The 11,629-nt window shown below is 46.5% G+C and overlaps 1 protein-coding gene across 1 annotated transcript; it reads left to right on the top strand.

The window, feature by feature from the left end:
- Positions 1 to 992: 992 nt before the first annotated feature.
- SFR1 (SWI5 dependent homologous recombination repair protein 1) lies at positions 993 to 10,406 on the top strand. Its single transcript, XM_066622214.1, has 4 exons — positions 993 to 1,081; positions 3,268 to 3,368; positions 8,296 to 8,697; positions 10,014 to 10,406. Exons 2-4 carry the CDS (start codon positions 3,288 to 3,290, stop codon positions 10,203 to 10,205), a joined length of 675 nt encoding a protein of 224 aa, XP_066478311.1. The 5' UTR covers positions 993 to 1,081; positions 3,268 to 3,287; the 3' UTR covers positions 10,206 to 10,406.
- Positions 10,407 to 11,629: the final 1,223 nt, after the last annotated feature.

Here is an 11,629-nt window from a genome sequence, read left to right as displayed (position 1 = left end):
TCTGATGCACACGGATCCTTGACTAGTGCCTGACCTGGCCATCCCCATTTGTTCAACACCATGCAAGTGGCCCATGAAAAGGCAAACCAAAAAATAAATGAAAACCAATAAAATTACGCCCCACCCTATAGTTGTGGTTAAAAATTTTTTTTGCAAATGTTACTGCTGCTCTGTCTTGTTTAAACAAATATGTTCAGCTAAGAGCATGTGGGTTGTGGGTGCTTGAGCGCCTGACATGGTGGAGGCGCTTTTGGAAGGACTCCAGCGGGGAGGATCTGCCTCACCTGCCTCCCCACCCACCCATTGCAGAGCATGTGGGTTGTGGGTGCTTGGGCACCTCACATGGCAGCTGTGCTTTTTGAGACTCGTGGGGAGGCTCTGCCTCATCTGCCTCCCTGTGTGGGTTGTGGGTGCCTCACAGGGCAGCAGTGCTTTTTGAAGGACTCTGGTGGTGAGGCTCTGGCTCACCTGCCTCCCCACCCACCCTATGTCCCTGGTCACTACTGCTGCAACACACCCTTATACCTGGGGGCTCATTTACACACTCGCTTTGCGACACAATCCTATACTCCTTACTCAGGAGTAATCCCCATTGTAGTCAATAGGGCTTACTCCCAGGAAAGTGTGGCTAGGACTGCAGCCTTAGTCAAGCCTTGTGACAGTTGCTTCAGTCAAAGGGGCGCGCCTCCCCCTCCCCCTTTTTCATTCCCCTCAGGAACAGGCCTGCCCAGTCTGAGACCAACGCGCAGGCGCAGAACAGCTTTCCCTTTGCACTCAACCCGCCTCCCAGCGGGAGATTTAGAACCATTGTGTTTCTCAGCTGCCTCTGAGGCACCAGCGCGCGGGGACAGCCCCGTGTGGCTTTGAACATTCGAAAAGGGGCGGGGCCTCCTCCTCTCGTTCGAATGTCGGAGGAACGCGCTCTGTTGTGCTTTCCGTCAACTCCCTGAGAAGATACACCCCTTCCCCTGGGAAAGACGCATGCGCACCAAGGCCACCCGGCTCCCCAGTGCAGGGCGCTGATAACTGGAGAAGTGCTTGCATGGTCCTTCTGTGTGGGTCAGGAGTCTCCACGTGGAGGGTAATGAACTTTAGGGCGAAGGCTGTGGGGGGTGACTTTGCCTCAGTACTGGTTGATTCACAGAGCACAGGCAAGCTTTTATTGGGGGTACTGGAATATTATCCACTAAGGCAGTATCTCTCAAACTGTGGGTTGTGAGCCAATTTCAGGTCGGTTCCCATTCATTTCAGTGTGAGTTTTAAACAGATCAGCAGCTGCTTGGGAGAGTTAGGAGGGTTCTTTATTTTAAATCTTTAAACTTATACTTATTCTAAACTTTTAATGTTCTGAATGTATTGATTGGATTTTGTCATATGAGGGGTGTTAAAAATTTTCCTGCTTGATGATGTCACTTCTGACCATGACATCACTTCCAGGGTAATGATATCATTTTTGGTGGGTCCCAACTGACTGTTTTCTGAAAAGTGGGTCCCAGTGCTGAAAAGTTCAAGAACCACTGCACTAAGGTATTTTGGACAGCTGTTATTCTTTTTTAACAGGTGCATTCTTTCCTATCACTGCCCACAGATGAAAGAGAGCTTGCCTGTTAGATTTCTGCCTGGTGTGTTGTTGCTTAAAAGCTTAAATGTGCTTCAAAGCACATTATGTTCATTGGGGGGGGGGGGGAGAAAAAGGGGATGACCATAATGAGAAAAGTGCCAAGAAAACTGTTATATTAATGAGTCATTGAGGCCAGTCCTATTTGTTTTAAGGAGAATTAAAGTCCCATTATAGTCAATGGCAAGTGCGGACAGGATTGCTCCCTTAGGGCACAGCCCTATACTTATATACCCCATTATATTCAATGGGGCTTACTCCTAGGTAAGAGTGATTAGGTTTGTAGCCTTCCTGTGCCTCTATCCAATCTATGGAGTTCTTGAATCAGGTGGTGGTGCCTGGTTGCTGAGATCCCTGGGGCAAAGCTCTGCACTGGAGATCCAGTTGTTTGTGTTTCAAAAATAGCAAGAAGCAGCAGGAGGAAACACTGAGGGGCAGAAACCGAGGCTCCCCACCCATGGTACATTGGGTGCTACTGCTACCACTACAGCTGAAGATTCAGGTTGAGGCTGGCTGGGTCCTCTGATGGATGTGGGCTGTCAACCAGCGTTTGACCTGGCCAACCCCTTGCACTGTCTCTGACCCTCATAGAATACTCTCAGGTCCTCCTGTGTATGTCAGCATATCAGAGGAATAGACAACAGTAAGCTATATTTTTTAGTAACAATAGTCAAGTTTGGGTGCACAATTGCTGCCTGTATGTGCCTCAAACTGCACATGAAGTCTTCTGAAACCCCTACTTTCCCCATGTTAGAAGTAATAGGCTCATCAGGAATCCCAACTAGATTACAAATGGGAACTGCCTATATGCAGTGGCGTAGCTAAGGGAGTGCAGGGGGTAGCAGTCGTACCGGGCAACAAGCTTTAGGGGGGCAACAAGCTGAGCTTGACACTAGTGACCAAAATTGTGAAAATCTTGGTATGTATGAATAATAAAATCATGTTATATATATCATTGGAAAGGTAATTTAATGCAGAATGCAATGAAACAAACCACATTAGAATATCTGTATTCTATCAAAAGTTATGGCCAATTAACCAGAAAACAAAAACACAACTGCCTTAAGGAACAAAAAGTGGATTTCTTTAACTCAAAACTGGCCTATGAGACTGATTGTTCTGAGAGTCAATGAGATGGTATTATGATACAGCATGGAACCAATAAGGTGTTAATATGAATCAGCTCTCATTTCCATGTATCATAATACAGCTACTGCTAACAGGTAAAGAGGCACTTTTTCAAGTGGTGCTCCTCTTATATTTAGCAGGGAGAGAATAATGGTCCCTCTTCATGCTAGCACAATGTTTTTAACCAGTAAGAGGCATACTTTTTATTTATTTACTTAATTAAATTTGATTTTGTCGTGGAGGGGCTACAAAATCTTCTTTGATCCCAGGTAGCAGATAGATGCCTTAGCTATGCCAGTGGCTGGGGGGAGGTGGCATATCAAGTGGGTGGTGAACTGCTGAGGGGAGGAGCCAGGTTGCCCCCCAATTTGCACTTTTTAAAAAGTGCAGGCATGATGTCACTTCCGTTTGTGAAATCACTTCCAAGGCATCATTTTGAGCTCTGCACTGGGCTACACGTTCATTAGCTATGCCACTGCCTATATGTTCCATATTTATAGATCTCATTTTTATCTCTATAGCAAAATTGTTTGTTCTCAAAATGGAAACACCTGTATCAATATGCTCCACTCCAGGGACCAGCAAGACACTTGCTCAGGGGAGCAACACCTCGGGAAAACAGGTATGTAGATTTATGTCTCACTCAATTGCAAATTATTCCTTTCTCCCCTTGCTATTCCCAAACTGGTGTTATATAAACTTAACACTTGGCAATATCTGCAAATATGATAAGACATATAAATGGCCTATATTTACCGATTAACGTGAAGCTTTTAATTGAGCATTAAAGTTGTGGACTTTAAGCATTATGAGTTGGCAACCTTCAGTCTCAAAAGACTATGGTATCGCACTCTGAAAGGTGGTTCTGGAACAGTGTCTAGTGTGGCTGAAAAGGCCGTTTCGGGAGTGACAGTCCCTTCCACACTGGGAGCAAGTGCAGTCTGTCCCTGGTCTGTCTCCCTGGCTATGGGCCTTCCTTCTTTGCCTCTTAGCCTCAGACTGTTGACCAAAAAAGTTATGCAGTCAGACAGCCAGCAGCAGGGTGGGGGCTATCCAGTGTTTTGCATCGAGTGCCACATGTATGATTATATGCCTCTGGGGCATAAGTCATGGGTGTGTCCTCGGTGCAAGGAGCTCCAGGCTCTCAGGGAACGCGTCCGCTCCCTTGAAGCCTTGGTGGCCAACCTGGAGAAGCGCAGGCAGCCAGAGGAGGACCGTGGGGAGACTTCTGGGGACGATCAGGCTTCGTCCCAACCTCAGGCGTGCAGCTCCTCTGCTGCCCGGGTGGGAAATCTCGGGACTGGAGGACGTCATCCTGGAGAGGAGGGAAACAATCCCCTAGGGGGGATCCCTTCTCCAGGGGATGGGCCCGTATCCGAGCGCACTCGGGATACTCCTCGGCGGGAGGGGGGTCGGGGGCTTCTTGTAGTGGGGGATTCGATTATTAGAAACATAGAGAGGGGGGTTTGTGATGGATGTGAGGACCGCATGGTGACTTGCCTGCCTGGTGCGAAGGTTGCGGACATCACTTCTCGTCTAGACAGGCTGGTAGACAGTGCTGGGGGAGAGGTAGCGGCTGTGGTGCATGTCGGCACCAACGATGTGGGCAAGTGTAGCTGGGAGGTCCTGGAGGCCAAATTTAGGCTTTTAGGCAGGAAGCTGAAAGCCAGGACCTCAAAGGTAGCGTTCTCTGAAGTGCTACCTGTTCCACGCGCAGGGCCAGCTAGGCAGGCGGAGATCAGGGGTCTCAATGCGTGGATGAGACGGTGGTGTAGGGAGGAGGGGTTTAGATTCGTTAGGCACTGGGGAACGTTTTGGGACAAGCGGGGCCTGTACAAGAGGGACGGGCTCCATTTGAACCAGAATGGAACCAGACTGCTGGCACATAACATTAAAAAGGTGGCAGAGCAGCTTTTAAACTGATCCCTGGGGGAAGGCCGACAGGAGCCGAGGGGCATCCGGTTCGGGACTCCTCATCCCTATGGGATGAGGATGGGGAGGTTAGAGAACAACAAGACAAAGGCAGGGTAGGAGAAGAAATTGGGAAAGGTAGGGAGATGCGATGTGATAGACAGTTTGGCACAATGAGAGGATGCGGGGACAAAGGAGCGAATAAGCAGCCCATCCTGGGGCATTCCGTGTATAATTGCTTTTATGCGAATGCCCGAAGTTTACGAGCAAAGGTGGGAGAACTGGAATGTCTGGTGACAAGGGAAAATATTGACATAGTGGGCATAACGGAAACCTGGTGGAATGCGGAGAATCAGTGGGATACCGCAATCCCGGGCTATAAACTCTACAGGAGGGACAGGCAGGGGCGTGTTGGAGGTGGGGTGGCCCTTTATGTTAAGGAAGGGATAGAATCCAGCAAAGTAGAGATTGAAGGTGGGTCCGACTCCACCGTAGAATCTCTGTGGGTTAAATTACCAGGCTTGAGCAGCGATGTAATACTGGGGGTGTGCTATCGTCCTCCAGACCAGAAATCTGATGGGGACCTTGAAATGAGGAAACAGATCAGGGAGGTGACAAGGAAGGACAGGGTTGTAATCATGGGGGACTTCAATTATCCTCATATTGACTGGGTCAATTTGTGTTCTGGTCACGATAAGGAAACCGGATTTCTTGACGTGCTAAATGACTGTGGCTTAGATCAGCTAGTCACGGAGCCCACCAGAGGACAGGTGACTCTGGATTTAATTTTGTGTGGAACGCAGGACCTGGTTAGAGATGTAAACGTTACTGAGCCATTGGGGAACAGTGATCATGCTGCGATCCGTTTTGACGTGCACGTTGGGGGAGGAATACCAGGCAAATCTCTAACAAAAACCCTTGACTTCCGACGGGCGGACTTCCCTCAAATGAGGAGGCTGGTTAGAAGGAGGCTGAAAGGGAGGGTAAAAAGAGTCCAGTCTCTCCAGAGTGCATGGAGGCTGCTTAAAACAACAGTAATAGAGGCCCAGCAGAGGTGTATACCGCAAAGAAAGAAGGGTTCCACTAAATCCAGGAGAGTGCCCGCTTGGCTAACCAGCCAAGTTAGAGAGGCTGTGAAGGGCAAGGAAGCTTCCTTCCGTAAATGGAAGTCTTGCCCTAATGAAGAGAATAAAAAGGAACATAAACTGTGGCAAAAGAAATGTAAGAAGGTGATAGGGGAGGCCAAGCGAGACTATGAGGAACGCATGGCCAGCAACATTAAGGGGAATAATAAAAGCTTCTTCAAATATGTTAGAAGCAGGAAACCCGCCAGAGAAGCAGTTGGCCCTCTGGATGGTGAGGGAGGGAAAGGGGAGATAAAAGGAGACTTAGAGATGGCAGAGAAATTAAATGAGTTCTTTGCATCTGTCTTCACGGCAGAAGACCTCGGGCAGATACCGCTGCCCGAACGGCCCCTCCTAACCGAGGAGTTAAGTCAGATAGAGGTTAAAAGAGAAGATGTTTCAGACCTCATTGATAAATTAAAGATCAATAAGTCACCGGGCCCTGATGGCATACACCCAAGGGTTATTAAGGAATTGAAGAATGAAGTTGCAGATCTCTTGACTAAGGTATGCAACTTGTCCCTCAAAACGGCCACGGTGCCAGAAGATTATTCCCATATTGGCAACCTTCAGTCTGATAGCAAATGTCACGCCTATTTTTAAAAAGGGAAAGAGGGGGGACCCGGGAAACTATAGGCCGGTCAGCCTAACATCTATACCGGGTAAGATGGTGGAATGCCTCATCAAAGATAGGATCTCAAAACACATAGACGAACAGGCCTTGCTGAGGGAGAGTCAGCATGGCTTCTGTAAGGGTAAGTCTTGCCTCACGAACCTTATAGAATTCTTTGAAAAGGTCAACAGGCATGTGGATGCGGGAGAACCCGTGGACATTATATATCTGGACTTTCAGAAGGCGTTTGACACGGTCCCTCACCAAAGGTTACTGAAAAAACTCCACAGTCAGGGAATTAGAGGACAGGTCCTCTCCTGGATTGAGAACTGGTTGGAGGCCAGGAAGCAGAGAGTGGGTGTCAATGGGCAATTTTCACAATGGAGAGAGGTGAAAAGCGGTGTGCCCCAAGGATCTGTCCTGGGACCGGTGCTTTTCAACCTCTTCATAAATGACCTGGAGACAGGGTTGAGCAGTGAAGTGGCTAAGTTTGCAGATGACACCAAACTTTTCCGAGTGGTGAAGACCAGAAGTGATTGTGAGGAGCTCCAGAAGGATCTCTCCAGACTGGCAGAATGGGCAGCAAAATGGCAGATGCGCTTCAATGTCAGTAAGTGTAAAGTCATGCACATTGGGGCAAAAAATCAAAACTTTAGATATAGGCTGATGGGTTCTGAGCTGTCTGTGACAGATCAGGAGAGAGATCTTGGGGTGGTGGTGGACAGGTCGATGAAAGTGTCGACCCAATGTGCGGCAGCAGTGAAGAAGGCCAATTCTATGCTTGGGATCATTAGGAAGGGTATTGAGAACAAAACGGTTAGTATTATAATGCTGTTGTACAAATCTATGGTAAGGCCACACCTGGAGTATTGTGTCCAGTTCTGGTTGCCGCATCTCAAAAAAGACATAGTGGAAATGGAAAAGGTGCAAAAGAGAGCGACTAAGATGATTACGGGGCTGGGGCACCTTCCTTATGAGGAAAGGCTACGGCGTTTGGGCCTCTTCAGCCTAGAAAAGAGACGCTTGAGGGGGGACATGATTGAGACATACAAAATTATGCAGGGGATGGACAGAGTGGATAGGGAGATGCTCTTTACACTCTCACATAATACCAGAACCAGGGGACATCCACTAAAATTGAGTGTTGGGCGGGTTAGGACAGACAAGAGAAAATATTTCTTTACTCAGCGCGTGGTCGGTCTGTGGAACTCCTTGCCCCAGGATGTGGTGCTGGCGTCTAGCCTAGACGCCTTTAAAAGGGGATTGGACGAGTTTCTGGAGGAAAAATCCATTATGGGGTACAAGCCATGATGTGTATGCGCAACCTCCTGATTTTAGGAATGGGTTAAGTCAGAATGCCAGATGTAGGGGAGAGCACCAGGATGAGGTCTCTTGTTATCTGGTGTGCTCCCTGGGGCATTTGGTGGGCCGCTGTGAGATACAGGAAGCTGGACTAGATGGGCCTATGGCCTGATCCAGTGGGGCTGTTCTTATGTTCTTATGTTATGTTCTTATGTAAGTGTCTCTTCAAACTGGGAAAGGCCATGCTGCACAGCCTGCTTCCAAGCGGGCCGCTCAGAGGCCAGGGTTTTCCACTGGTTGAGGTCCACTCCTAAGGCCTTCAGATCCCTCTTGCAGATGTCCTTGTATCGCAGCTGTGGTCTACCTGTAGGGCGCTTTCCTTGCACGAGTTCTCCATAGAGGAGATCCTTTGGGATCCGGCCATCATCCATTCTCACAACATGACCATGTGATAGAAAAAAATAGTGTATTCTAATGGGAAATTAATATTTCAAATACGCTGTTTCAACAAATAGCTTGCTTATGCTAAACATAACATTCAGTTTATTAACAAAAATAGTTGTGGTCATCTTAATGTTACCTTGTTATATTCACTTTAGCCAATGAGTACAACCCTTAGAGAACGATTGAAGAAAGCAAGACGGTCCTTTAATGCAACTTGCACTGTAGCAAAACGTCTTAAAATAAATGAAGAAACCTGTAGTACTTATGAAGGAAGTGTTTTATCTACAGAAAAGTCACATTCTGCGTTGCAAGATGAGGGTAAACATTTGGAAAAAAATTCTGATGAAACCCTGTGTTTGAAAAATGCTTTACCAGAGACAGATCTCTGTGAGACTGGATGCAGTAAAACACTACAGAATTCTCCACAAGTTCTTTTGTTAGGGACTGAGTGCCGACAATGGGAATTGCTGGAAGAGAAGACAAAATTAGTGAAGCAGATTCAGGAGAAGGAGGAACTTCTTCGAAGACTTAAACTGGTCAAGATGTACAGGTCAAAGGTGAGAAGATACATATTGTGTTCGAAATTCTGAGTAACTTTATTTTGTGTGGATGATTTAGTCCTGTAAGAACACTTTTAGAAGCAAGCAAATACTGCAAAGAAATGTGCTTCATTTCTCATTATTCTTGGTCTTTTCTGCCTCATAGTACTGTAATCAAACTGCATTCTGTAGTTTGACATTGCATAGTGTAGTGATCTTCAGCCAGAGCAGTGATAGATAATAAATGCACAAGGTGCAGGTTACAATAGCTGAAACCAGGCATCTTCCAGAAGGGTCATTATCTGTGTCCGTTGTTCACTCCTTGGTAGTACCAAAGCACAATATTTCCTTCCTGTATATTTCAGTCAACAATTATTGTAATAGAGTAGCATGGAATTGAGTTTCAAAAATTGCACTTGTGCACAACTTGTTTTTTGTTCCTTGAGTTAATAAGTCCCCCAACAAGAACTCATGTGCCTTACAATCCTGTAAAAACCTGTGCATGTTCATGGTTTGGTGTAAATGGGAAGCAATTTTTCAAGCTGAAATGAAACATTGCTGCAACATTTAGATGAGATCAGATGAGAGTCTGGGGTGCTCGCACATGGCCTTCCATTCACTAGGCAGCCATGGCAACTGCAGCCTTGGTGAGCTGCGTGCAAAGCACTGCACTTGGAAATAGTTGGTGGTGACATAACGTCACCACCAGCTACTTCTGGGAGGCCCATTTCAGGCCAAACAGTCCCACGAGAGGGAAATCAAGCCCACATTCTGCTTGCTGTGCTGCCCTCCCAGGCTGCCAGATGCTGTCTGAAGCAGTGGGAGCTCTGCCCACCAACCTAGTGCAGACCCCCCCCCCCAGAGCAGGGCCCAATGTCATGACATCGGCCATACTGCCCTAAAACCAGCCCTGTGTCAAATGGAAAGTAACTGGCAATCAAAGTATGAGACGCTATTACGTTAAATCCAAATGCCGTCTGAGTTTTCTAACTTGCTCTTGCAGTGTTGGTGAGAGGCTGGATACCTTATACATCCAACTACAAAAATATTGCAAACTTTTTAAATATATATAGAGAATGTTAACATTCATGGATGCCACTTAATGTTAAATGAATCATAGGATTATGTTTTCTAGAACAGTATGCGACTTGTGCATATGTTGCCTATCAATTGCCAGCAGTGATGCAGCTGTGCTAATAGGGTGTCCCCATCTTACAGTGGGTGAACATCTGATGCCTTACATTGAGGCTGCATTGCAGCTGGAATGTTCAATAGGATTGGGCCCCCAGTTATATTGCTTGTATCTCAAGTTTTTCTGCCTTTTCCTTTTTCAGAATAACCCAGTTGAGTTGCAGTCTCTGATAGCAAAATGGCGAAGCAGTTCTCAAGCAATGTTATATGAGCTACAATCCACCTTATCTACAGATGGCAAGAAATTAAGTCTCACTGAATTGATAGACAATTTTGGATTAGATGATCAACTGCTGCATTATATGAGAACAGAAGAAGACTTTACAGATACATGATAGAAGATTGTCATCTCAAAAACACATCCAAACATGAATGTTTTTAAGGCTTAAATCTGGATGTGACTGGACTACTGGATTATTTTAGGAGCTATGGGGCTCATCAATAGATTACGAAAAGGTTAATATTGCCACAAAAACTACTTGGAGAAAATACAAAAGAGAACGTGACTATTTTGCATATATTTTTAATATGCAGTCGGTGACTTGAGTATCAGCAGATAAGGTGTCTTGTCTATCAATGTCTTTCAAGTCTGTATTATTTCTGAAATTACTAAAAATACTAGAATATGGCTTCTAAAGACATGGTTGATTAGTTCGAATAAATACATAAAATTTAGCTCTTGTTCTCCTCCCCCCACTTACTTCGTCATATTATTTTGCAGTTGCTAGGTCCCAATGGTGCAATATGAGTAGGATAGCCAGCAGGCAGAATGACAGTTCTATGATTTTTGAAAATATCATAATCCTAGCTAGAGTATAGACATCCTGATACCTGCTTGTTTCCTTAACCCATTGTTCCTAGCTTTCCAAGTCCTCTCCTTTCCTTTAGTTACAATAAGTGTAGACAGAGGGCAAGGCAGGCATGTTAAGCAGCATACCCCTCCTTCTAACTAGAATTAAACTGAGGAAAAGTAGTTCACACTGCCTCCACCCAAAACTTGGAGAGATGTGTGTATATGTGAAAGCACAGACAGAAGGATGTTGCCTTGGGAAAATCTCCCTCCATTCCCCCCCCCCCAGTTAATAGGGAGTCCTAAAATGCAATAAGTCCATTTAAAATAAAACAGTGGCCCATGGGTGGTCTGGGAGGTGTACCAACCTGTTCCCTCCTGTGCAGTGTTTGGAAGTCGAGTCAGTTGTGAAAATGTGTGATTTTTGCTGACTCAGCAACTAGTGAGTCATGTGCATGGAAGACTGAGAAAGATTTGAGTCAGGGCCCCCTTGACTTGGGACTTGTCCCCACACGTGCTGACTTGAGTCTGCCTGTGTCTGGTGGTGCTTGCCTACTGTTTTCACCGCATGCCCTCATTGGGCCAGCATTCTGGCAGCAAGCAGCAGGAAGTTCCAGCCAGGAGGCAGGAGAGGGTTAATGCAAGCAGGGGGGAGGCAGAACTGGGCTCTCTTTTCCTGTCTCTGGTAGGAAGAAAAGAATGGATGATCATTGGACAAAAGATTGGCATTTTCATATTTCCATTGGCTGAGGCAGGGCAGGAGGAGGAGCAAAGGAGAGGCAACCCTCATTGAATGACTGGCTGGCGATTTAGCCCAGGGAGAGAGGAGGCAGGGAAGGAGTTCATAGCAATCATGCTTTGCAGGCATGGCTCTGTTGTTACTTGGGAGGGAGACCCTCATTGACTGAGTGACTACAGGGGGACTACTTCTGGGTAGAGCTGCAAGGATTGGGTCATCCCGGAAAGCCT

The sequence above is a fragment of the Tiliqua scincoides genome, chromosome 3, assembly GCF_035046505.1.
Source record: "Tiliqua scincoides isolate rTilSci1 chromosome 3, rTilSci1.hap2, whole genome shotgun sequence".
Lineage (NCBI taxonomy): Eukaryota > Metazoa > Chordata > Lepidosauria > Squamata > Scincidae > Tiliqua > Tiliqua scincoides.
Note: the sequence above shows the minus strand (reverse complement) of the source record. Positions and strands in the feature narration are given on the sequence as shown.

Excerpts from the sequence above, each read along its gene's own strand:
- SFR1 (XM_066622214.1), top strand. The coding sequence starts at position 3,288 with ATGGAAACACCTGTATCAATATGCTCCACTCCAGGGACCAGCAAGACA. Across the intron at positions 3,369-8,295 it reads GCAACACCTCGGGAAAACAG|CCAATGAGTACAACCCTTAG; the intron begins GTATGTAGATTT and ends TATTCACTTTAG. Across the intron at positions 8,698-10,013 it reads TCAAGATGTACAGGTCAAAG|AATAACCCAGTTGAGTTGCA; the intron begins GTGAGAAGATAC and ends TTCCTTTTTCAG.